Source organism: Ostrinia nubilalis, chromosome 10, assembly GCF_963855985.1.
Source record: "Ostrinia nubilalis chromosome 10, ilOstNubi1.1, whole genome shotgun sequence".
NCBI classification, from domain to species: Eukaryota; Metazoa; Arthropoda; class Insecta; order Lepidoptera; family Crambidae; genus Ostrinia; species Ostrinia nubilalis.
Window position 1 is genome coordinate 16,397,880 of NC_087097.1, and position 26,287 is coordinate 16,424,166.

The 26,287-nt window shown below is 41.6% G+C and overlaps 3 protein-coding genes across 3 annotated transcripts in view; 1 reads left to right on the forward strand and 2 right to left on the reverse strand.

Annotated features, from left to right (window-relative positions):
• LOC135075483 (ubiquitin carboxyl-terminal hydrolase 30 homolog) overlaps positions 1-11,752 on the forward strand; it is a 33,670-nt gene extending 21,918 nt beyond the window's left edge. Inside the window, exons 13-15 of the mRNA XM_063969922.1 lie at positions 7,948-8,079; positions 10,006-10,205; positions 11,551-11,752. Coding sequence (XP_063825992.1) covers positions 7,948-8,079; positions 10,006-10,205; positions 11,551-11,686 — 468 coding nt within the window. The 3' untranslated portion in view covers positions 11,687-11,752. The remainder of the gene's footprint in view (positions 1-7,947; positions 8,080-10,005; positions 10,206-11,550) is intronic.
• A 4,268-nt stretch (positions 11,753-16,020) lies between these two features.
• Positions 16,021-17,086, reverse strand: LOC135075356 (eukaryotic translation initiation factor 6). The gene has a single exon (XM_063969794.1). It carries the CDS (start codon positions 16,949-16,951, stop codon positions 16,214-16,216), a length of 738 nt encoding a protein of 245 aa, XP_063825864.1. The 5' UTR covers positions 16,952-17,086; the 3' UTR covers positions 16,021-16,213.
• Positions 17,087-22,892: 5,806 nt separating this feature from the next.
• The window catches only part of LOC135075484 (mucin-2-like), a 65,915-nt gene continuing 62,520 nt past the window's right edge, over positions 22,893-26,287 (reverse strand). The window contains exons 19-21 of the mRNA XM_063969923.1: positions 25,894-26,032; positions 24,458-24,609; positions 22,893-23,945 (exon numbers count right to left, since the gene is read on the reverse strand). Coding sequence (XP_063825993.1) covers positions 23,822-23,945; positions 24,458-24,609; positions 25,894-26,032 — 415 coding nt within the window. The 3' untranslated portion in view covers positions 22,893-23,821. The remainder of the gene's footprint in view (positions 23,946-24,457; positions 24,610-25,893; positions 26,033-26,287) is intronic.

Consider the following 26,287-nt stretch of genomic DNA (forward strand, 5'->3'; position numbering starts at 1 on the left):
GCCAGTGCAACTCGGTTGAAACGCGCACGCGTATCGCCTTAAAACCTGTTTAAGGCCGGGTAGCAGAGAAAATGGCGAAAATGAGGTTTTCATTTTTCATTTTTAAGGTACTAAACAGTAAAATTAAAGGCTAAGATTTTTACTGGGCATAGTTGAGGATATTTTCTAGGGCTATTAACGGATGGAAACACGATTTGATGAAGTTGACTCGATAGAATATATTCCCAAAGTTACCTCTATTCGTTTTCTATTTATGGTTTTATTTTTAAAATAAGCGATTTGAGATTCTAAATCTTTTACTAAACTAAAGTTCAGAAATAACTTGAGGGCTTTTAACGGATGAAATTTTTATATTGCGTCTTATTTAGTTACTATGTTAAAAAATGTGGAAAAAATCGTTCATGACGGCTTGGACAATCTCAATCAGTCGCGCGGTGGCGCTTACGGAGGACGGACGCGTGTCAGTTTTTTGGCCGTGACAGTTCGCGATTTGTCAATATTTTTGACAATGATGACTTTGATGAGTCACAGTATAATAATATCAGTGTTACTGGAGAAAGCTTAAATTTTTGATAATTAAGAATTATCAATTTTGTCTACCTATTGAAATTTAAATCGTTCGCATCCTTTTAAACGAAGACTCTACTCATGATACATAGTACATTCCTCAAATATGAGACAAAACCAATGAGTTAAAATTTCATTTTAATAGTACCTACATACAATCGTCTTACACTCTTTAGAAGAGCACACTGACACAAATAAATAATAAAAAATACTGTCTAAGGTCTGTAGCTAAAGGTCTGAGCTGTAAGATAGAAGAATCTTCTAGCCAAAAAGATGGCAGATGCAGCAGATGTCAACGGATTTAAAACTGGAGTTCATATGACTCCTTGTAGACTTGAGTGTCTAGAGCGTCCCTTCCTCCACCATGCGTAAGAATTTTCAAAAAAATACTGTCTAAGGTCTGTAGCTAAAGGTCTACGCTGCAAGATGGAAGAATCTTCTACCCAAAAAGATGGCAGATGCAGCAGATGTCAACGGATTTAAAACTGGAGTTCATATGACTCCTTGTAGACTTGAGTGTCTAGAGCGTCCCTTCCTCCACCATGCGTAAGAATTTTCAAAAAAATACTGTCTAAGGTCTGTAGCTAAAGGTCTACGCTGCAAGATGGAAGAATCTTCTACCCAAAAAGATGGCAGATGCAGCAGATGTCAATGGATTTAAAACTGGAGTTCATGTGACTCCTTGTAGACTTGAGTGTCTATAGAGCGTCCCTTCCTCCACCATGCGTAAGAATGTTTCAAAAATACTGTCTAAGGTCTGTAGCTAAAGGTCTAAGCCGTAAGATAGAAGAATCTTATAGCCAAAAACATGGCAGATGCAGCAGATATCAACGGATTTAAAACTGGAGTTCATGTGTATCCTTGTAGTTTTGAGTCTCTAGAGCAGTGGTTCTTAACCTTTAAGTCATGAGGGACCATTTTACCAAATTTCTGTCTTGTCAGGGACCACCTCAAAATCGGTCAAAACCAGTTTGACTGCAAAGATCAGTTAAAAGTGGTTTTGACCAAGGTGTGCAAGTGCACATCGTGGACCACTTGGAATGCCTCCAGGGACCACCAGTGGTCCGCGGACCACCGGTTAAGAACCACTGCTCTAGAGCGTCCCTTCCTCCACCATGCGTAAGAATGTTTCAAAAATACTGTCTAAGGTCTGTAGCTAAAGGTCTAAGCTGCAAGATAAAAGAATCTTCTAGCCAATAACTTTAAAACTATAATTTGAACGAATTTTGCTATTAGTGGACAAATTTCTGCTCACGATGGACTAATTATCTGCTATACTCTCGACTCTCTAAAGCACAACATTTATAAAAAAAAATCTGCGGTAATGCACTCCAGGTAACAGTGTGTGATGCTCATTGCTCATAGTGATTTTCGATACAGAGCCCCGTACATACGTTATACATAAATTATGGAAAGAAAACATCCAGACCAATACAAACAAATATGTATGCAATTTTAGTATGATATTTTTATTTATTAACAAACAAAAAGACTGAACAAAATTGATGCGTGTACTGATTAATGTAATTAACTACATGCAAAGCTTTGTGAATTGCAACAACTATAATTTATTATCCAAGCTCTAAATAATCGCTACTACGAGTAACTGGTCATAAAATGTTTTTCCAATTGCTCAAGCTCCCGAGGATCTACCGATAGGTCGGGTGACGTAATCTTGAAATTCTTTTAGCCGGCGCGGAACTTCCGGAAGGTCGGGTGACGCCACGCCTCTTTGAACCGTGTTTACTTTGGCAGTTATATTCTATACTAGCTGACCCGGCGAACTTTGTTCCGCCTTAATGGCAATAAATAAGCAGACTTTTTTTTTTATTTCGAACGGGATAAAAAGTATCCTATGTCCTTCTCCTGGCTCTAAACTACCTCCCTGACAATTTTCAGCTAAATCGGTTCAGCCGTTCTTGAGTTATAAGTGGAGTAACTAACACGACTTTCTTTTATATATATAGATTTATTCGATTCTAAAATATATTCCCAAAAATTTTGAAAGTTGTTTTAATTTGTATCACTTGGATATGATTTGTATTAGAAAGTGCTGTGAGTGTGACGCTTGAACGGAAGGAAGTCAACCTAACCTAACCAACTGCGTATTTCTAAACTGCGTATTTCTATACTGTGTAGCCGCGAGAGCTCTTTGGCGCGCTGTCTTCGGCGAAGTATTGCGCGCGCAGATTTTGACAACGCGAAATACCTACTTTAGCAGAAATACCAAGCCTTAAAGTAATTCAATTATACAACGGGAATATTTAAAATGAATTGCTGAGTTTTTCATAGTTAATTGACCGAATGAGGGCTATCGTTTTTATACTTAACAGTTGGCACCCCTGGCGATTGACAGGACCTTACTCTACAGTGGCGCCATCTTGATGAGTGCAATTGCGATAGTCCTCCTACCACTTTAGCGCTCACCAGTTGGTGCCACTGTCTTCGCTACTTGCAAGTGACAGGACCTTACTCTACAGTGGCGTTAAGAGCGTTTACGTCTAGCGTGGCATGTCAAGTTTAGGTAATTTCGATGCTATTTTTATTCACACTAAAATAATTGTGACTGTGTGCGTGTTCTCACGCTCTATAGTCAAACCAAAATACTTTGATCCACCATCGTAAAAATGTGCCAGGCTGTCAAGTGACAGCTCAAGGAAACTATAAAATCTTCAAATCTTCCAACACCGACTCCATAATTATAAATCATGGTATATATTAGTCCTAATAAATAATAAATACGTAAATTCTTTATCAAATAGTAAATTATCAAAGGTTTTTGAGAATATTTTATACAGCCTATGTTCAGCAGAAAAAAAATTGAATTTTAATGGTGAGAGATTTTTTCAAATCGGTTCTATTCAAAACAAACTTGTCCTGTTAACTATTCTTTTTCAACCGACTTCAAAAAAAGGAGGAGGTTCTCAATTCGACCCGTATGTTTTTTTTTTTTTTTTTTTTTCTATGTTTGTTACGCGATAACTCCGCCAATTATGAACCGATTTCAACAAATCTTTTTTCGGCGTATAGGTAATACCTCAAGGGTGGTCCCATTTAAATTTAATAATAAAAAAAACAACCCCCAAGGGTGGAAAATTGGGGATGAACTTTTTTATACGCAATATCTCCGCCGATTATAAACCAATTTGAACGATTATTTTTTTGTTGAATAGGTATTATCAAAAGGGTGGTTTCATGCGAATTTGAAGAAAATATTTCAGCCCCAAGGGTGGAAAATTGGGGATGAACTTTTTTATACGCAATATCTCCGCCGATTATGAACCAATTTGAACGATTATTTTTTTGTTGAATAGGTATTGTCAAAAGGGTGGTTTCATGCGAATTTGAAGAAAAACTGGTCATGGTAGGTACAACTCCTTAATGCTTAGGAGTTGTAGGATAATTCTTTAAATATTTTAAGTACAAATAGACCAACAGTTGTATTCTTTCATGTTTTTAAGGTGGGCTGACGGTTTAAGGTCTTTTTAGGTTTCCTATATGGTAACCTGTATTTTGTAGGGAATATTATTTTACACTAGACATGAAGAATATGGTCTCAATGTACTGCCTACCTTCAGTGGTAACATCAAGGTAATAATTAGTTAACTAAAAAGCAAGAAATAAGTAAAATTTTATAAAAAAAATAAAACCGACTCCAAAAAACCTACACCAAAAAAAGTAGAAAAATAATTACTAATTACCTACTTATTTATTAGGACGAATTATTAATATTTATGTAGGTATACCATGATTGATACTTTTGGAGTCGGTGCAGGCAAACTTTACACGTTTCATAATCTTGGCACCGACTCCAGAAGTATCAATCATGGTATACCTACATAAATATTAATAATTCGTCCTAATAAATAAGTAGGTAATTAGTAATTATTTTTCTACTTTTTAGTGTAGGTTTTTTGTTTATCCGGAAAATGCATAACATTTCATACCCACCAGCTACGGGGGCAGCTAGTGGGTTATGTGGGGTTCTTCCTACTAGAAGGTGGGTAGCCCCTACACCCACTAAAAACCTGACTGTTTCTGCCATGATCCATTTGAGTGATATGAGGGAACGCGGGACATCGCCATTGGCTGTTGCCTGTAGCATTCGTCCTTAGCCGCCACCAGACACCTCCGTGTCTAGCGACCGAGGCCTGTTAGGAAGGGACAGTTGGAGACCATAAGCTGTCCTCTTGCGCCCAGGGTGTCGGCGGCGGATAACCGGAGTGTCGGCTGAGGCCTCTCGCTCCCGCTTTCCACTGTTTCTTTCTGTGAAAGAACACTTTCACAGAAAGTAAGCACACTATACCATAAGATTATTTGTCTCATAAGAATATATTTTATACTAATGTAGATATTGTTTCCGAAATCGAGCGGGTTCATTTCGTACCTGTACGCTTCATGCGTTCTCTAGCAAAAGCTGAAAATGAGTGTTCTGCCCTTTTGAGGTGTAGCTCTTTGCTTTTTGCATCGCTGCGGCACACATCACTCTGACGCAGGGAACTATTTGAAACGCTAGTCATCTTTATCTTCTGTTGTTTTGTCACTTTTGTTATGTTGCAACTGTTGAAATTATTACTAACCTGTGTAACAAAATACCAGTGGTGTCACCTAGTGTGTTTCTTGACTAACTAACTTTATTTCTAAATTGAATTGAATTTCAATAGCAACTATACATAATGTGTGTGTTAAAAGCATTAAAAAAAGTGTGTGTTACAACAAATAAATATCTATCTATCTCACGCCTCTTCCCGATTGGTAGGGAGAGGTCATTTCCAACCGCCGCTCGTTCGCTTAGGCTGGGCACTGTTGGAGCGTGTCAGTCTGCTGCGGTGACTCACGTGCCAAGACTGCAGTGTTAACTGACAACCATCTACAGGCTCTCGGCCTATACGATGGAGGAATGGCCCGAAGCACCCATGGCCCGGTAGAACCTGGGTCGCCCTATGTGTGAGGCGATCATGCCGACGCACCCACTCCTCTAATACAGGCAGAACTGCCTCTATGGTGCGACGTAAAATTTGGCTGACGGCCAGGCGTACCCTTCAGCACTCTAGGGCCTAGATCCTCAAGCCTCTACCTTTTGGTTTTCACCTCTCGTGGTGCACGTACACGTACATTTCCCCTTGGGACCTATGGTCACCTCGCAACTGGCGTCTATTCTCGGTTGTCGACACTAGCTTTGTCGCCACTGAGGATAAATGGCATAAATAATATGGATTGTCACCAGTGGCGACACATACTTTCCCAGTTGTAGCTACAGGCTTTCTCACAACTTATGACAAATTAGAAAAATACATCCCAATTATGCCTAGTGGGGACGTACACAAATATTGACGCAAATGTCATCGTGCATGACATACGTAAAGTAAAAGTCAAGTAAGACCAGATGAATACAAATATTATTAATTTTATTTTGAACTAGCGGCCGCCCGCGACTTCGTACGCGTGGACCTCGTTTTACTCCTTAGTTCGTAAAATCTGTTGTTTGATATCATGTTGATAGATGGCGTTTCACGGCTTCCCCCCGGCGTTTACCCGTGGTCCCCCCAACATGTCCCCCTGGTGGGTCCACGGGTAATTTTTTTTACCCGTTGTCCCACCGTTCTGAACAGTTTTTGCCAGTGGGTCTACGGGTAATTTATTTTAACCATAGTCCCACCGCACAGTGGTAAACGTTGCATGTCACAAAAATCGATAAAATAAAATAGAAAGTCTATTCTTTTTTACATCAAGTTTAATTAAAAAATAATTGGAAATAAAATAAAATAAAATAAATAAGAATAAGAACTGGCCTATATGTTAATCTGGGTTATAAACAATAATACTGTAAAATTTCAACAAAATCCGTTCAGTAGTTTTTGAGTGAAAGAGTAACAAACATCCAGACATCCAGACATCCAAACTTTCGAATTTATAATATTAGTAGGATTAGTAGGAAGGATAGTGGGATTGTTATACGTCGCCACTAATGACAATATTTTTTTTCCCATTTATCCTCAGTAGGGACATAGTCAGTGTCCACAACCGGGAATAGACGGACTGCGGATAATATGCGGTATCCACGAATTACCTCAGCCTGTGCCTCAGTGATATCATGCGTTGCGCTTTTTTCGACAGTAGGATGCTCCACGACTACACAGCACTGTGCCATACTCGAGCCCCATATAGGACCAATGCGCGACGCAAAAGTATAGTCAGCGACTCAGTGCGGCCGAGCCTCCGAGATTATGCATCAACTGGCTTAGTGCGCCGGCGGTAGCCAAAAGCTTATGGGTGAGACGATTCAAGTGGCCGTCAAATGACCACTGTCCAACTAACTACAATCCGAGGTACCTACCGCAAAGATTTTCCGACTGTAATATGTTGTGTATGTTCCCCCTACAACTAGGTGGGACCCTGCTGGCAGAGCATTCCTATTAACTATTCTGTAACCACCTATTTATGGCAAATAAATTATTAGTATTATTCCTCTTTATAATATTAGTATACATAGTACATAACTTGCTGTTCCAAATTTTCGTCATTCGTTTTCGTTTCATCGCTAAAAATAACTTAATTTTATTTTTCATTACGTCTGAAATAGAATTTGTTGTAAAAATAGACTGTAATGAAAAATAACAATAAAATATTTTAATTACCACGTGATCGCAAAATCTACCACCAAGATTTTGCGGATACACTATAAAAGTCCAGCTACCTGTCAAAGATCAACGTACGCGTGACACATGTCAGCAGAGCACCGAGCGACGTGACCTCACTCTGGAACGCCTCGAGGCGGACTGAATGAGTGCGCGGCGTTTTATAGCACTTTTCAAATACAAATAGAAAAAAAATTACAATGAATTATTTTAAATTTCAAAGTAAATATTTTAGATAAGATATTCTTCTATTATATTAAGCTATTTTTGTGTTGAATAAAGGCAGAATATTGGAGAAAAAATCACTTTGATTTTTGGGTTTTTCACGTTCTTTTAATTTGTGATTTCTTATTGTAAAATGCTTAAATCTAAAAATTTTCTCAGATAACTATTTGCCCAAGGATCTATGCTATAGGATATAAATGTTTGTTAAATCGTTTTCACAGTATTTTTATAAAAATTTCAGCTTGTAAACTGACGCTAAAGTGGAAATTTACAAAACCTGTGTGGACTTATCTTGATAGAATTCTTAAATACTAAACTAATCGCAATATTTTCTCAATTAACTATTTAGACGACGAAATTGCCTAACTATTTATGCCTATAACATATTTGTAATATTACTGGTTAATGATTGTAACGAGTTGAAAAAGTACTGTTTTTGCACCAAACGGCGTAAACGCTCTTAACTGGTGAGCGCTAAAACGATAGCCCTCATTGAACGAATGTGTTATCCCCGCAGCTGCCGGCGTGCCTGTGCCTGCACATCGGGCGCGTGGAGTGGGCGCGCGGCGCGCTCAGCAAGCGCGCGGAGCACGTGGCCTTCCCCGAGGCGCTGTCGCTCGCGCCCTACGCGCACCCCACGCCGCCGCCGGTAACGGTCAATGTAGATGTTTGTTTATGTGTTCTCAGCAGGGTTCGAAATTATCAAGATAATTACGCTTCATGATAATTATCGGATAATTATCAGATAATTAGCGGATAATTATCAACAGTATAAGATACATTTGTCATATTGTTTCATAAGAAATTTTGAATGCGAACTTACTTTACTTACTTTATGTTTTTAGTTGTTGATTGTTGTCAAGTTATCCATCGCTAGTCACAAAGCTTGAAAAATGGATAAACATTTTGACGCTAGATAACTAGTGATCATTGTGGAGCTAAATCGATAGGTTTTATAACTATCTATGTTGATTAAGGCCCACGACAAGACGCAAGTGCAGAAATACACGTTCGAATACTTCGAACACAGTTCATTTTCACGAGAGCATTTTTTTTTATTATCAGCCGATCATTATCCATCTGTTATTATCCTTTCGAACCCTGGTTCTCAGTCTAAAATATTGGTTCCCCAAGGAGGGGGGGCAAATACCTTTAAAGGGGGGCGCGGGCCATCTGTAACAAACCTGCGACCGCTGAAAGAATGCATTCCAGACTGCTCGATACGACCAATAAATAATCTTGACTAGAGGAGGGCGCGGAATTTTTTGTATGGTCGAAAGGGGGCGCTTCTCAAATAAGTTTGGGAACCAAATGGTATAAAGCCTTGCGCATGCTCATGAGGCGAATGTGCACCTAAGCATGCTTAAGTGGATACAAGGCTTAAGAGGATGCTTCAAGTAACGTACAGTCTCCAACACATTGGACTTTTATTTTTGCTGAAATATAACACCTAAAAGGAACCGTATTGTCTGAACAGATTTTACTTTAATATACTGTTTCTTCAAAAGTAAATATATTAGAGGCTCTGCCTGCATAATAATGTACGAAAATCACTGCGTCTCGCCGTCCCGTGTCTGTGCCACATCAATGTGCTGCACGTAGTTACCGTTAACTCTAAAGTGGCCAAAAAGTTCACAACACAACCTTATTCAAATTGGAACAAAAATATGTGAACTTATTGACTACTTTGGGTGTTACGAACTATTTGATTTTGTACTATCTTTCAATACAGACACGCCTGCTAGCGTCCACGCGAGTTTTAACGGAGGCCCTTATATCCTTGTGTCACAGCGGTGGTCAACTGAGGGATAGAGCGATTCATTTAAAAAAAAATAATGATAGTCCCTTGTTTTATCGTTCGCAGTAGGATGACTGCTTGACGTCGTATAATTTTATCAATGTGTTAATTTTACAAGAAAGTTATTCAAAATTAAAAACAACGTTAAAAACCAACGTACGTGCGTACTAGCCCTTAGGTAATAAATAGGTAATAAATTATCTCACCTATTAAGCGTTATATTACCATCCGATCTAACCCACCACCACCCATGGTTCTTCCTGCCTCACGGCGTGCGAACCGAATCTCGGGAGAGCGCGCGGGTACTTGCTCTGGGCTCCTTTCCCCGGGCGCTTTGCTTGACTCCCTACAAATTTCTCTGATCCATGTCCCTTCTCATAGTCAATTCTCCCCCTTCTGGGGCTTGACACCACAAATACGGTACTTCGCGTCGGGCTGCTAGCGTTGATAAATGTCATCACTTCTTCTCATAATTTCGCCTGATTGTGTGCCAGGAGTGCGCGAACTCGCGCAGCGCGATCCAGTTACTGCGACTACTCGTGAGGTCCTGGTGATAAACAGGTCCTTGCTCGGCTCTCCGTATCGCATCCAGCATTTTCTGTCGAGCTTCGCCATAGAGGTTACATTCCCAAAGTGCGTGATCGCGGCTCTCTTCGACTCCCTCGCCGCATGGGCATAGTGCAGACTCGCACAGCGTCATCCTGTGTAGGCGCTGCCTGAAGCACCCGTGCCCAGTTTTACCATCCGATCTATCTGAACGTGAATATTGTCCCCCAGCAGGTGAACCTAGCATCCCTAGTCTCAGAAGGGCGCCTGCGCAGCGGGTTATGCGCGGCCAACACAGAGGCAGCGTCGGCGACGGGCGTGACGGCGGAGCGCGCGCTGTACCGGCTCGTGGCGGTGGTGGTGCACGTGGGCGGCCCGCGCTCCGGGCACTTCGCCACCTACCGCCGCGGGAACGGCTTCGAGGCCAAGAGGTCAGCTACTGGCTTTGTCTCCTTGTGATTCAGTGGGAGACAATGAGGGGTTTCGCGATTGAAAAATCCGCCAGGCAATACGTAGACGCGAGGTCCAAATGGTGTATGATTGGTTATTTTTGACATGACATTGACAGATATGTCAAAATCTACCAATCACGCAGCATTTGGACCTCGCGACGTATTGCCATCTGGCGGATTTTTCAATCGCGAAAACCCTCATTGAGAGACGTTGCCTTTCATTTCAAAGACAATAATGATAGTCGCTCGTAGAGTCCCCGCAGTCTACCGAATTTTAGAAGGCCGACAATTGAATCGACTTCCGATTATGTGTGAGGAATCAGCCGATGTTGTGTGCACGTTAACAGCCCAACCCAACTATTGACCGACAAAAAGTCTGTGGCCTGCGCCTAGGCTTAATAGTCGTCGCGGTGTCAATCGTATATTTATCATCGTTCGTTTCAGCCAAATGACGTCCACTGCTGGACAAAGGCCTCCCCCAAGGTTTTCCACAATGAACGGTCCTGCGCTGCCCGCATCCAGGCTCTTCCCGCGACCTTTACCAGATCGTCGGTCCACCTAGTAAGAGGCCTGCCCACGCTACGTCTTCCAGCCCGTGGTCGCCACTCGAGAACTTTCCTGCCCCAACGGCCATCGTCTCTACGAGCTATGTGCCCCGCCCACTGCCACTTGATTTTAGCAATCCTGCGAGCTATGTCGGTTACTTTGGTTCTCCTGCGGATCTCCTCATTTCTGATTCGATCACGCAGGGAAACTCCGAGCATAGCCCGCTCCATCGCCCTTTGGGTGACCTTGAGCCTTCTTATGAGGCCCATAGTGAGCGACCACGTCTCAGATCCGTATACCATCACTGGCAACACGCATTGGTCAAATACTTTCGACTTGAGACACTGCGGTATTTCGGACGTGAGTATATGGCGAAGCTTCCCGAACGCTGCCCATCCGAGTTGGATTCGACGATTGACCTCTTTCTCGAAGAATATTTATCATGTGTTAATTTAAAAAAAAGTGAACAAATACCTACTGAAAAACCAACGTTTTTAATTTAAAAAAGTGAGCAAAATTTTATTGTCACTATAATCTAAATTCAGTAAATTTTTCTGCATAACCCAAAGGTAAACTGGATGAGAATGATGATTAAGTTCGCCTAATGTTAATTAATAATTATTTTGGCATTGAAGTATAAATAAATAAATAAATTTCCTTCACTCGATAACCTTGGTTCGCCTATAATTTGACCGATTTTGAAAAAGAAAGTATAATACTGCGAAATTAAGTCTAAGTTTTGATCTGTCTGTCATTCACCCATCGCTCCACTCCCCAGATGGTGGTACACATCAGACACGCTGGTGCACGAGGTGTCGCTGGCGGAGGTGCTGCGCTGCGCCGCCTACATGCTGTTCTACGAGCGAGCCGCGCCCGACGCCGCCCTACGCGCCGCCGCCACGCAGCACTTCTAGCCGCCCACCGCTTGACCCAGCCCGGGCACACGCCGAGGCCACGTGATTCGATCGAGGCTGATCTGTGTAAACAGATGTGACGCAGAAGCGCCGACCACGCCTCTTTAGGCTAAGAACTCACGGCGCGATTTACACCCGCGCCCGCGGCGGTTGTGGAATTGCAGTTTTATTTCAAAACTCACGACGCGGTTATTTGCGCGGTTATTCTAAGAACTCACGACGCGATTTTAAATCGCGCCGCATGCTAAGTCACTGGTACAAAATGGTCGCCCGCCGATCGGGCGGTTATCGCGCGGACGAAAACCGCCGAGCGGGGCCCGATTACAACCGCGCCCGCTGCGGGCGAAAACCGCGTCGTGAGTTGTGCATTAGTGGTCACGGGGAAGCGAAAGTCCAGCCGGGCTAGGATGCGCGCCGTGATATACTTTATCGACGTCAAAGACATGTATGAGCAAAATCGATAAAATTGCGTGATTACCGCTTATCGCGGCGCGCATTCTAAGCCTACAGGCTTAATATCACTCTCATTCTCTGCGCCACGAGACGAGAATCAGAGGCCTAACGCTTCTTCTGCAAATATTTCTTAACTTTTTGTGGTTGTAAAACTTAAGATACGTCCCGCTTACGTGCGACTGAGCGAACGGTAAAAACCATACCTTACTTATGTCACTTGACGACTATAAAAACGTGTGTTGTAATTTTTCTAGTAACTTCAGCAGTCTTAAGAAACTCTCGAAATCTAACGTACGAGATATGAATAAAAATAAATACTCAACTCTACGAGAAATATAAAATTAGTAGGTTGATAACATTTATAGGTAATTCTGTGTACTTAAGCAGTGGTGGTCACGAAACGCGAAATATTATATTAATTGGAACTGAAAAGGGTAAACCAAATTTTATTAACCTAATCTAACTACACATGTGAAAATGTTTGCGATTGTGACAATGCATAGGTCTTTAATTAATTAATAAAATGTGAATAGGATAATGATAATATACAGTAAATTTAAAACTCCCTTCAGCACTCTAAGAAGTGAAAAATCTAAGAAACTGAATAATAAAAAAGTTGAAATTGCTCTTCAAATATTTACTTTATTTATATGCCTTTTAGTCCAGTCAATGAATGCCTTAACGACGGTGTAGAGAGAAATCCGTGGAACACAATTTCTGACCTCGGGACTTTATTTAGACTAGTTAGGAGGTGAACATAGCAAAAGTCCCCGCCCTTAGCCCTTGAGCCGGCGGGGAGAGGGGGGTTTAAAGGTACTACTTTTCGGTTTTTCGCTTAATCCTCGGAAACTATGCGTCCTAGTGACATGACTACTATGAACCAAAAAAATCTTATTCAATTTGCTACATGTGAGACGGTCAAGTTTTTCTATGTCTTTTATAGTTTTCACGGCATCTGCTCTAGATGGTCTGTAATATTGAAAATTTTATTTTTGTCTTACATGTTCCCATCAGGAGAAAATTGACTAAATCAACATTAAGCCAACATTTTAGACATGCGGGAGCATGTTAAGCCTAGTTCCAGGGAGGGGACTGCACCGTGCGTATATTTAGACGTCCCAATTGGAGCCACTTTTGACTCCTCATCACTCAAAAACTACTGTGCATTAACACTTCAAATTTGGCTCATGTGTTGAGGCTTGCAATGTAAACATCAGCTTCAAATTTCATAAATATACCTCAAATGGTTATTTAGGTATTGACGTTCAAAAATCGACATTTAGAACACTAAAATCTATCTATCACCTGTGAAATGTTAAAATTTACTGGTTTTTTATTTGTTCCTTTTTATTTACACATCTACCTATCTGGATGCCAAATTTGAACCTTCAAGGTCATCTTGAAGTTGTTAGAATTTGGTCTATAGGTCAGATATGTAGATTTTTAGACGTCAATACCTAAAGAACCGTTTGAGGTATATTTATGAAATTTAAAGCTGACGTTTATCTTGCAAGTCTCAACACATGAGCCAAATTTGAAATGTTAATACACAGTAGTTTTTGAGTGATGAGGAGTCATAAGTGGCTCCAATTGGGTCGTCTAAATATACGCACGGTGCAGTCCCCTCCCTGGAACTAGGCTTAACATACTCCCGCATGTCTAAAATGTTTGCTTAATGTTGGTTTAGTCGATTTTCTCCTGATGGAAACATGTAAGACAAAAATTAAATTTCCAATATTACAGACCTTCTAGAGCAGATGCCGTGAAAACTATAAAAGATATAGAAAAACTTGACCGTCTCACCTGTAGCAAATTAAATAAGCTTTTTTTGGTTCATAGTAGTCATGTCACTAGGACGCATAGTTTCCGAGGATTAAGCGAAAAACCGAAAAGTGGTACCTTTAAACCCCCCTCACCCCGCCGGCTCAAGGGCTAAGGGCGGGGACTTTTGCTATGTTCACCTCCTAACTAGTTCAAATAAAGTCCCGAAGTCAGAATTTGTGTTCCACGGATTTCCATCTATAATGCTTTATTGACTGGACTATTTATTTAACAATATCAAAATTTACTATAAAAAAAAACCTGCATTAATTCTCAAAAAAAATGCGCGATTGTGTTATAATTTGCATGTATCTGGAAAAAAATTGGCTGTGCATAATGTTAATTCTAAAAGCACCTATTGTATATATTGGCAAACAAAGATAAGAATTACTAAATTTAACTTTTGTCCAAATTATTGCTCTATTGTAACTTTACTGCAATATGAATAAGTATTATTCTTCGAGTCAGTGTCAGTTGTAAATACATACATACTTGAATAGAATATTTTCACTTCTGCCATTGAATTTTTAAAGCTAATTTTCACATAGCAACTTTTTTAGCATAATTAAATTGTGTCCTTTTCATTAATTAGGATAAGGAGATATTCTGGTTGCAATGTGAATTTCTAGCCCATTTTCTTATAAGAGCATAATCAATTTTGTATTTCTCCACTACTTTAAAAGAAATTCGTGTATTTTCTACTGCATTTACAAACACTACATATCTGACGCACTTATCTTAAACATGCATTTATTTTTCATTGAGGGTTGTTAGGGTAAATTGTTGAGATAGGTAACTGTGTGCCATTTGATACTGTGACTGAAAGACAACTGTGCTTTGTTGAATGAGTATAACTTTTTATTGATCAGCACAAAATTATTTATAAGATTAGAAAGTTATAATTATATCCCACAGGTGAAAATTTTGAATAATAATAAAGAGAGTTTAAAAAGTTGTGTTATGCAAATGATATTGTAATGTTCATCAAATTTTTGATAATTATGTGGCTATGAGGGTGATGAAAATCATCATGAATATTTCAATTTTTCATGTGCCTCTTGTTTTGTATGTTATATTTATGGCTATAAAGTTGCTTGTTTCATAACATGAATGTTTTTGTGTTTGCTCATTATTTTATAGTTTGACTAACTGTATAGTGAGTTATTGAGTATTGAAACAACCAAAATGTGTAAACATGGGAGCATTATTTCAACTGTTGATGGCATAAAATCAATAACAATTTATGAGCCCATGTTTCAATGGTCTAACAATAGCTAGCCTAAGTTTAGTTCATAGTAAATACAGCAATAATATTTGCTTGGGTAAAAATTTCCTACCTCTTTTATTTACTTACTTAATTTTTAGAGGTTGACCATGTTATGTATTAAATATAGGTAGTTTAGTGTTTAAATTACACAAGTGTATCAGAATTATATTCAGAGTTATTGTATAAATCTGATAACAAAATGGGTTTGGATTAGGCAAAGACAGTTCAGTCTTAAAATTGAGAATAGTGATATTCCATACAGATGTGCCTAAATAATTGTGGGAAAATGTAAAAGTTCATGAGAGAATCTTTGGTTATAACCTAGATCAATATGTATTTAATTCAAGTCAATCTTCTGATTCATTGTCATGCATGAGTCATCAACATAAAGTTAAAATTGATTTCTTGTAGCGCAATAAAAGTTTTACATTCTTTATTTTGCAATCGGTAGCTTCCTGAGTATAACAGTACTGTGTTGAATTTAATTATGCAATGGAAACTTAAAATAAAATTGTTGAAGTTATTTCTTATTAAACATTGTTGTGTTGCTTTATAGGCTTTGTTCCTGTTGTTGGTTAAGGAGTATACTTCCAGAGAAACTTGTGTGGCAACTGTAGATATGGATGACCATTTTATTTGATAATTGTGTTTATAATAAACTATATTGTAAGTGCACTGGTTTTACTATTCTTGATAATTACTGATAAATCCATGACTGTTTACTGATAACAGAGTTATGCTGCTTCTTCAACTGAATGAGTGCAAATGGAATTAGAGGAAATAAGACATTGCATAATATTTTGAATGATATAATATTACTTACATTTATTTATTTGAAACAGGTCAAAGACGCATTGGTGTATGTTGTGCAATCTGCTCTACAGACAACAACAGAGTAAAACATCAATTTCTTTTACAAATCAAAACAAAAACTTGCAATAAACAAATATCACATAAGTTTAAGTGTGTTTTAACCACAGTCAATGTTATGACATACTATCAATGAGAGAAGCACGCATCGTAGATGTTATCGCTGTCGGTTTAGCATCATTCAATTTGAATACACTTTCGATTACTGATATTTCTGTTGATGTGGTGTCCATGCCGCAGAATGCGCACCAATCGTTGACCACGAGGCCCGCGGCGATCACCTCGCTGCCCCTGTTGACTGTACCGGCCACCAGCGGCACCTGCAGGAGGGACGACAGCTCGTCCTGGTCCTGGATGGTCGTCTTGGGGTGCACGAGGCCGCCTCTGTTGCTGAGCGCGGCGTAGGTGCCGACGAGCACGTTGCCCGCCACCGTCTGCCGGAACACCTCGACGTCCAGCGTGTCGGCCAGGATCTCCTCGGTGTCGCGGTCGAGGTCGGGGTGCACGAGCGCGACGTAGTCGTTGCAGGCGATGACGTTGCCCAGCGCGCTGAGCCGCTCCTCCACGCGTTGGACCTTCACGTTGTCCGGGAGACTGTTTCTGATGTGTTGCAACTCTGTGTCGGTGGTGGAGGAGGGCACGATGAGCCCGTTCTTGTTGGCCACGGTCATGCGGCCGATGATGCGGCAGCCGGCGATGCTCGCGTGCACCACGGGGATCGTCTCCGCCAGCTCGGCCTCGAACACGCTGTAGAAATTTTCGGACCCGCCGATTGCGACGAGGCAGTACGAATTTGTCAATTTGCTGAACACTCCCACTTCATTATTGTTTTCGAATTGCACACGAACCGCCATGATTGGAATTTATATTTTTACTGTGATTTCCAAGTATTTCACAAGATTTAACAACCGAAACCTTCACGTGGGGAGAAGAAAAACAACGACGGAACAGTCAAACGTTTGACGTCAGTTTGACGTTTTCCGCCATCATGTTCAGTAGTTTTATTGTAAAAAATCGAAATGTGATCGATTTAGTCGATTGTTTGTGAAAATTCAATAATATTTAATTCTCACTAATTTTCATTATTTGCGAACTGATATTACCATATAACTACACCATACTTATGTGTTACTATTAAAATGTAATTAGTTACATAGAAATTTGGAAACATTGTTTTTTTTACTTTTATCGACTAAAGCAATTGAAATACTTTAGTTCATTTCGATCTATTTCCATCACTAAACATGACATATATTTTGACATTAAAAACGGATGTGTTCAATGTATTTTTATTTTAACTTACTCTATTATTATTTTTCTCAATTTTTTTATATTCGTAAATAGTTTTATGAAATTAATATTTTTTAATGAAAAGTAGAAATATTATGATTTACCTAGTTAAAATAATATATTATTTGAAATTTTCGCCTCATGATCGAATGTGACAGCGACACCTGGTGGCGTTCATTTGGTACATATTTGGCAGATTGACAGTGTCATTTAGGACGTTCAACCATTTGCAACGGTTTTTCCATCTCAAAAACAAAAAAACACTAAATTAAACAATATGTCCCTGCAACCACAATGAAAAATGCGCAAATTTGTAGCGCTGAATTGTTTGGTGGACTACAACGACATCGAGACCTTCCCCAGTGATGCCATTCAAAACCTAAGACAAGCCGTACTCTTCCCTTCCGTGTACAAGCCAAACATTCAGGAAGCGTTACAACGAATCAACTTTACATACCATCGGACTTGCAGCTACTCGGACCTCATACGGGTATGTTCAAAAGTGTTAATAAAATTAAATTAGTATAAACCTAGAGTAATATAGATCTACCGTCATTCACCTACATAAAAAGTAATTGGTTAAATCAGTTGGTAACATGATAGATATTGGTAGTAGGTAGGTTAAGTAGCTAAAATAAGAAAGGAAAAAACTCATGGAGTTTTTTTTGCAATCGTTGAGGGTAGGTTAATATTTTTAAGATCTACCTTACCTACGAGTCGTTCTGTGCCGGTGGTGTGCTTATTATACTTAAATCACTCAGTGGCATACAAAAGTACTTAGCTAAGAATAAAAAAAATATAGAAAAACCATCTTTTGTTATTAAGCGCGGATCCGTTCAACTTTTGAGTAAGTAGTCGTGGTGGTTGATCGACTTTCTTTGTTTGATTCTCACTCTCGATAGATGGTTGGCGTATTTAAATATTGTTTGTGGTGTCGTGCAGGAATGTAACGTCGTGGAAGGTGAGACGCTGCTGATGTTCTGGGGCTGCAACCGCTCCGAGAGCAGGTTCACCGTCATGTCGGCCTCGAGTTGCTCCTCTGTCCACGCGCCGGTAAGCATTCTGCCTACACTTCGATTTGGAGAATATTTGAGATATTTTGTTGTTACACATGAATTGGCCGCTAGGCTTCCTACTCAAATTTCGTCGATCCTACTTTTTTTTTTGAGGTCCACAATTTGACAGAACATTTCTTAGATTACCTCCTGGTAAAACTTCTAGCGAGATTTATAAGTGAGGGGCAATTTTTAAATGCTTACATAGGTACTTAAATACTCAAGGAATGGCTCGTTATTCTGTCTGTTTGGTGCAGCCCAGCGCACAAAGCAGCATGCGCGAGCGAGAGCTGCGCTCCACGGCGCAGCAGACCGATATCAGCTGCCGCCACTCCCCCGGGATCGCCTCGCCAGGTACATCCCTTATGACTGACTAGTATTTTTGGATTTTTTGCATCCATTGCGCCATTTTTTTTTATAAAATTCACTACCTTACCTTTCAACTTTGGTCCTTTCGTTTGTCAGAGAATTGTTCCGTCATTCTGTAACTTGTAGTTAGGGAGGTTTTTTCGCACAAGATAGGTTGCCGTTCGGTTACGGTTTTTATTGCATGAAGAGTATACAGCTTGCTAGTAATTATTGTAGAAAGTTAGGGCTTGTTCCAACTGAGACACCCCATTTTTTGCAGGATCTCATTTAGATAACGCAAAAAACCGATCCATTCGAATTTCGAACACATGTCATGACATGACAGTCCAGCTTTGCGGGATACTGCATCAATGGATGATCTGGATCCCACAAAACTAGAGTGATCCCACAAATCTAGATTGTCATGGGAACGAGCCCTGATGCTGTGGCCGAGCTCCATGACTGTATGTCGGCAGTGTCGATGTGCTCGGCGGAGGAGGCGCGGCAGTTGCGCGCGCGCATCGCCGACTCGCTGACGTTCTCGTCGCCGGCGTCGTCGCTGCTGCCGCCCGCCGGCCGCTCCATGTCCATCCTCGGCTCCGTCTGCGCGCTGCTGCTCAACAAGCAGGTCTGGACCACCTAACTAGCCTTCGTAGAACACATGTCACTTACTTAGGCCCGATTCGACCAAACTTTTATCCGAGAATAACTCCTTATATCTGGCACAATGACAGTTTCAATATGGGAAATAAGTAGGTATGTCAAAATGTGTATTCTTGTTTGGTCGAATCCACCCTTAATTGCTTAGCAGTCCTAGATTGAACATTCCTGCTTCTTACAATCCACTGATAACATTGTATTGTGATACGTAGGTACTACTCATAATTTTATATTCTGCTTTGAGCTCTGCGCTTAGTCATGGATGTGCATGAAATTATTTTATGGCTTCTTTGTTATTGACCTTAATCCAAGCTTAGGCTTAAAGCCAGATTTATACACCTACCTGACGTAATTGTGTCGTGAAGCATCTCTGTTTCATACTAAAATGTGTCGTATCGTGATGGCTTCTGACGTTTGCATAATGTATGAAACCGATTCCTTTAGGCATCACGAATTCACGACACAACACATCAGACAAATATACGCGGCTTTTTTAAGAACAAGACACAGCTGAAATGCTATTGCAGGGTTCGTCAGCGTGCCCCAAAGAGGTGTCTAGTTTCACGGGCAGCCGCACGTCGGACAACATCTGCCGCATCTGCTTCGGCGGCGAGTCGGCGGAGCGGCTGGTGCGGCCGTGCTCGTGCCGCGGCACCATCGCCGCCGTGCACCGCTCGTGCCTGGAGCGCTGGCTGCTGCAGGCCGCCACCTCGTACTGCGAGCTGTGCCGCCACCACTACGTCGTCACCAGGAGCCACAAGTGAGTGATAGATAAGTACTGCTTGTAAAGCTTTGGCAGCTGCTTGACTAATTTAGATTAAACAATCGGAATAATTGACTAAGTTTTAATATGCTGTAATATTTTGCTATGCTTTGGGACTACTTACTGCTAGGGCTAGGAGTATGTATGTATGTAAGTACTTAACTACTTATACTTGTAAATCAGCCTTAAGCGATAGACCTATAGTGGCGGAATTAAAAACATGGAAATCATCCGTTGATACACTCTTTTATGTAGGCTTACGTTCTGTACAGTCTGCTCTGCCGATTAATAGTGCCTGAGTTTCTTGCGCTTCTTCTTCTCAGCACTGGCCCATTTATTATCCCGAAGCAATGGTAGCGTTAATACTGGGACGTGTTGTAAAAGTTGCCTATTTGAAAAATAAACGAGTTTTTTTTTGCTTTTAAAGCCTACGTACCTAATCCCTACTTCCCTATTCATATTAAGTATAAATAAATGCGAAAGTAACTTTTGTCTGTCTGTGTCGATTTCACGACTAAACCACTGAACTGATTTTAATGTTTGGCACAGAGATAGTTTGAGTCCCGGGAAAGGACATAGGATAGTATTTTTAACCCGGTTTTTGAAACAGGGACGCGCGCTATAAAGTTTTTCTGTGACAAACAAAATTTCACGCGAGCGAAGCCGCGGGCGGAAAGCTAGTCTTAGGAAGTTTTCTGACTTGTCGGCGCGGCAACGGCACGACATCAGCACACTTGATATACGCGGTACCGAAAGCTTACCAAGCGCTTATATTTCAATGGAGCGTTCCTGATTGGCGCGGCATGTACGGCAGCCGGTGCCGGTGCCGCACACAGACTCAATCAGGAACGCTCCATTGAAATATAGGCGCTCGGTAAGCTTTCGGTACCGCGTATGCCGAGCGTTCTGATCACTGCTGATGTCGTGCCGACAAGTCAGAAAACGGCCTTAACCGCTTGAGTCCCAGACGGCATTCATTAATGTCATAACAATGAGGGCTATCGTTTTTACACTTAACAGTTGGCACCCCTGGCGATTGACAGGACCTTACTCTACAGAGGCGCCATCTTGATGAGTGCAAATGCGATAGTCCTCCTACCACTTTAGCACTCACCAGATGGTGCCACTGTCTTCGCTACTTGCAAGTGACAGGACCTTACTCTACAGTGGCGCTAACTGGTGAGCGCTAAAACGATAGCCCTCATTGATTATCTATTGTGTCTAGATTCGCGGGCCTTGAAGGATTAAATAAGCCGGTGGTTGCAGGTGGTCGTGGATGCGGTCGATGGCGGAGTGGGCGTGGTCGGGGCGCGGGCGCGCGCTGGCCGCGGACTTGTGGCGCGGCGCGGCGCTGGGCGCGGCCAGCGTGCTGGGCACGGCGCGCGCGCTGCACGCCTGCGACGCCGTGCTCCAGGCGGGCGCGCGGCGCGGGGGCGGCGCCGCGCTCGCCGCCAACCTCTTCTCCTCGCTGCTCATCGGCATCATTGGTGAGGGCACTGCATGCGGGTATCTAAGCCTGTGCAGTCAGCGGCAAATAGTTCGCAACAGGTCTTTGTCAAAATTGGAAGGTTGTGTAAAGCCTAGTCCGTGAGCACGTAGAATTTTGTCCAATGACCCCAAGCTACCCATCCTTATCGCTTGCGGGTAATTATGTTGCCGTCGCGCTCGCACACTCACTGCAGACGCCCGTCGCACAGTCGCGACAACAATATAATTACGCGCGAGCGATAAGGATGGGTAGCTTGGGGGGTCATTGGACAAAATTCTACGTGCTCACGGACCAGGCTTTAGCTAACTTTTTGGTCACTTTGAGTGTCACAAAACTATTTGAAGCTGACTGTACTATTTATTTGCTTGTCACAGCTGCCATTATATCAAAAGTGTTGCTTAGTTTTTTATAATTGTTTTTTTCAAATTGATTGTGCAGTTTAGGAGCCTGTTGTGAACGTTTTGATGCTTTCATCGCTTTGTGATTGAAATATGGATTAAGGAAAGGAAATTTACTAATTTGTATAGATAGTTGATCAGAAAAGTTACAGATGGGCGATTTTGCCTCGAGCTGATTCAAGGAGGGGTAAAGTGGAATGATATTCATCATTAGCAGATCAACGCTTGCAATCCGCCAGTGTGGCAAGGCCCTAAAAGTGATGGATATTTTCAAGCTTAAAGCTAATTTGCCTCTCATATATGGCTGCTAGCATGTTTTTTTTGAGTGCCTATGCTTATGATCTGGTTTTTCAGAATTTCAGATATTCAAGAAAAAGTATTTATCACTCCAGTTTAGTCTGTTTCACCGCAGGCGCCCTGAACGGGCTGCTGACGACGTGGATGCTGCTGAAGATCCAGGAGCACCAGCTGTCGTGGCGCGCCTGGCGCGACTCCACGCTGCACGTGCGCGTGGCGCTCGGCGACTCCCCGCGCGCGTCCGCCGCCACGCTCGTGGCGCCCCGTGACGTCACCCCTCCCGCCGCCGCCACCGCCGACCGCGCCACCAACGTCGCCGACCCCTTCATGGTCGCGCTGCCCTACCCGCTGTTCCCGGACCCCTAGTGAACCTGTTGCGACATGACGGCGGGATACGTCTGCTTTCTGGCGACGTCGACCGCGTGCTTCCTTCTTCTCTTCTCGGTGGTCGTGGTGCGACACTGGACGCGACCGCAGGCGGAATGAAACGCAGGATCCATTGTTAATCATATTTATTTCATTATCGATATAAATTAACGTAATAATAATATCAATTTCATAAAAGTCAGTAGGCGATTATTTCAAGCTGTTATTATTGTCAAATGTAATAGTAGTCCAGTAGCGGATATGAAAATTGTTAATGATTCGTAATAAACGTCGGTACTTTGCGTACTCTGAGTGCGGATACGACTTCCTTATGAATTATAAGAAAAAGCGATCCCGAAGAAATGAATAGCGAAAGTACGCGTATAAAATCTACAGACTATGACCTGAGTCGATCGGTACGGTTAGTCAACTTACGAGCTAATATAAAAGAAATCACATACATCTTGAGATTATACAATAAATAGGAGGACTTATACGAGACTGCGCTTGGAGAAACGACGAGTCGGGCGGACGCGACGATAAACATCTGACAAATAACAAACAAACAATATCAACAACATACGCTCTTTGGACGCCGCGACGCACTCCCGATAACGATACACTTTGTGACTTTAGCGTTCAACTACTGCGATCCAGCCCGCGCTGGCGGGACGATGCCGCACTTCGGAAATACACCAGCCGCCATATTCGGCTTCTGACGCCGACTATTCTAAATGATCAAACAATTTGGCATATGGACTGCAATCGTCCTTAAAACAAAGCAACCAGAAGCAGAATATGGTGATAATAATAATATACTGAAACTGTTACTTTTCACAGGTTTAGTTCTTCTTATAGAAATAACGTAAACTTCAGCTACAGTTTTGACTAGTGAAACCAATCGGTAGAAATAGCCTTATCAGATTACCAGAGGTTAACAAAAGTAACAGTTTCGAGTTTAGCCCGTTCACTTTAGGATTGAACAGTGAACGTGTTAAACTTCCAGACAACGATCAGCTGGTATCGAGGGTTGAAGCGCGGCGTGGTCGGACGGTGCTTCAGTTGTGGTCCTTGAAGCGGCGGTGGATGGCCTGCACGTACGTGAACACGCACTTCCAGTCCGGTTTGCGCATGGCCACCATGTCGTCCACATCCAGCAGCGGGTAGATGCCCGCCTTCTCACTGGAACGAGAACTACATTAGCTTACAAATGTTAGGATAGTTAGGAGGTACAGTTAGCGTCACACAGTTCGTGACACCCAAAGTGGCCAAAAAGTTGACAACACAACCTTATTTAAATGTAATAAAAACGTGTTGCGAACTTTTTGACCGTTTTGGGTGTCACGATCACGAACTATTTGACGCTGACTGTACTAGGATATTCTTATAATGTCCACGCTCGCTCTGGCTACAAAATGTATCTCATAGTTAGATGTATCACGTGGCCCATGCCTGTTACAAATAGGGATTGTTAGTTTGTTTTAGGGGGTTTGATAATTAATGTTGTCAGGATATTTATCTTCTCATTTCTTTCCAAACTTAGGAACCAAACGATTTGCGATCGCTTACGTTAAATCAAATACCAAATCTTTTACATGGACAATTTTTTTGTGAACTCTCATCGACTCCGGTTGATGGAAAAGGGAAGCATGCGATCGAGGTGCACTATGCTTATGAAGTTATCGTGTACTCACTCAGCAATTTTGAAGGCGAGCGTGAAGTTGTGGCGGCGCTTGTCGGGCGTGAGCGCGGCGTAGTCGAAGGCGTCGGGCAGGAAGTGGTGCAGCAGCGCGCAGAACGCCAGCCCGTCCGCCCAGCTCGTCGAGAAGTTCTCCAGCTTCACATTCTGCCCCAACGACAATGTTCACACGTTACTCTAATATTTTACACATTTTTGGGGGAATTCTTGATTTATACCTGATATCTCTGTTTCTATTTTTGTTTCTTTAGGCGTTTTAATATTATTTATTTTTTATTCACGTTATCTTGTAAAAAATCTAAAGCTACTATTTACATAAAACACAAAAACGTAAGAGATTAAGATTATATTTTACAAATATTGAAATAGTATCTACATTATGTTTTATCTTACATACAATCACAAAGACAACTACTGCTACCTTATTAATTAACAAACATAACATGTTTAATTTACATTGTATAAATGCGAAATTACAGGTGTCTAGTGCATTACAACCGTGTCTCTAAAGGAACTAGGTGACACAATCGAATATCTAGTGGTTGGGTGTTCAATTTCTTAACGTTTGTGACATTATTTACAGTTCTCTTTGTAAAGTACACTTCAGTTATTATCACGAAAACTCATGCATTATATTTCATTTCATGTAGTCACACACTTCGAGTAAAATATCTAAAATCAACACATGCTAAAGTTAATAAAAAAAAACCGGTTGATTGTTAATTATTTATGTCAAAATTCACTCTTCCATCTTCAGGTGGCCGTTATTGTTTAATGTAAATATTATAAACATGTAATTTATAGCACATACTTAAATATTTATTTCATGTTATCATACAAAATTATGATATTACATAAGTTGGTAACGTGATGATAATGTGAAGAAGTAATATTTTGTATTATTGTTAAATAATATTATGTATTACGTATAGGATATATACAGAAAATAGCGTAGGCAAAATGAAGCGTCAGGAGAAGCGGTGTAACTTAGTGGTGGTGACGTCAGCCGTGTTAATGTCGCGCGGCCCTCATGCTGCAGCACCGGCGACGCGCTAACACCCGATACATCCGTGCGCCCGTACACTTACACTGATGCACATTTTTCTTGTAACTATGTACAGAAGAATATACTACATTGCTGCATTGATGACATCATTGATCTCAGTTATGGTTATTGCCAAATAACAATTTAATAAAAAAAATGCCCATCAGTTATTGAAATGTTTCGAAACACCCCAATAAGTTCATATTTCAGGATCAAATAAGCTTGAAAGTGTTGTTCAATGGAAATCTATTCAACGTTGCAACATTATTGTGATTTATAGATTCGGTGTACATCGACGACATACTACTGGAAAGTGCGGAGTCTATGTACACAGGTGCAGTAAACGTAGTGGGGCGTTGCGTGTGCAGGACGGTTGTGAAGTGTACCTCGTAGTCCCGGGTCTTGTCGCGACACCACTGCAGCAACCGTTCTTTAATAGTGAGGGCGCTGGCTTGCAGCGCGGGGTCCGTGAACTTGAAGTACGGCTGCGACGGAGAGCCCGGGCTCTGCGGAGTCTTGGGCGAGCTACAACCGGGGGCTCAGGTTAGTCGGGCGCTCGCTGCCGGCTCGTACTCGTTAGTCCCGCGGCTCGCTCGGCGCGATTGGTCAGTATTAGGTGCGCTGTCATGTCGAGTGCCTGACGCGTGTGCGAGTTATGGACGCGATGTCAATCACTGGTTATTTACAAGTAACGAGTGCTGCGTCATGTCATGTCGTTTGCTACGTTTCAGCCGAGCAGTCGATTGGAATGAACACGATGCCTTTATAGAACAAGCATAT

Coding starts and splice junctions, on each gene's coding strand:
- LOC135075356 (XM_063969794.1), bottom strand. CDS start 16,951: ATGGCGGTTCGTGTGCAATTCGAAAACAATAATGAAGTGGGAGTGTTC.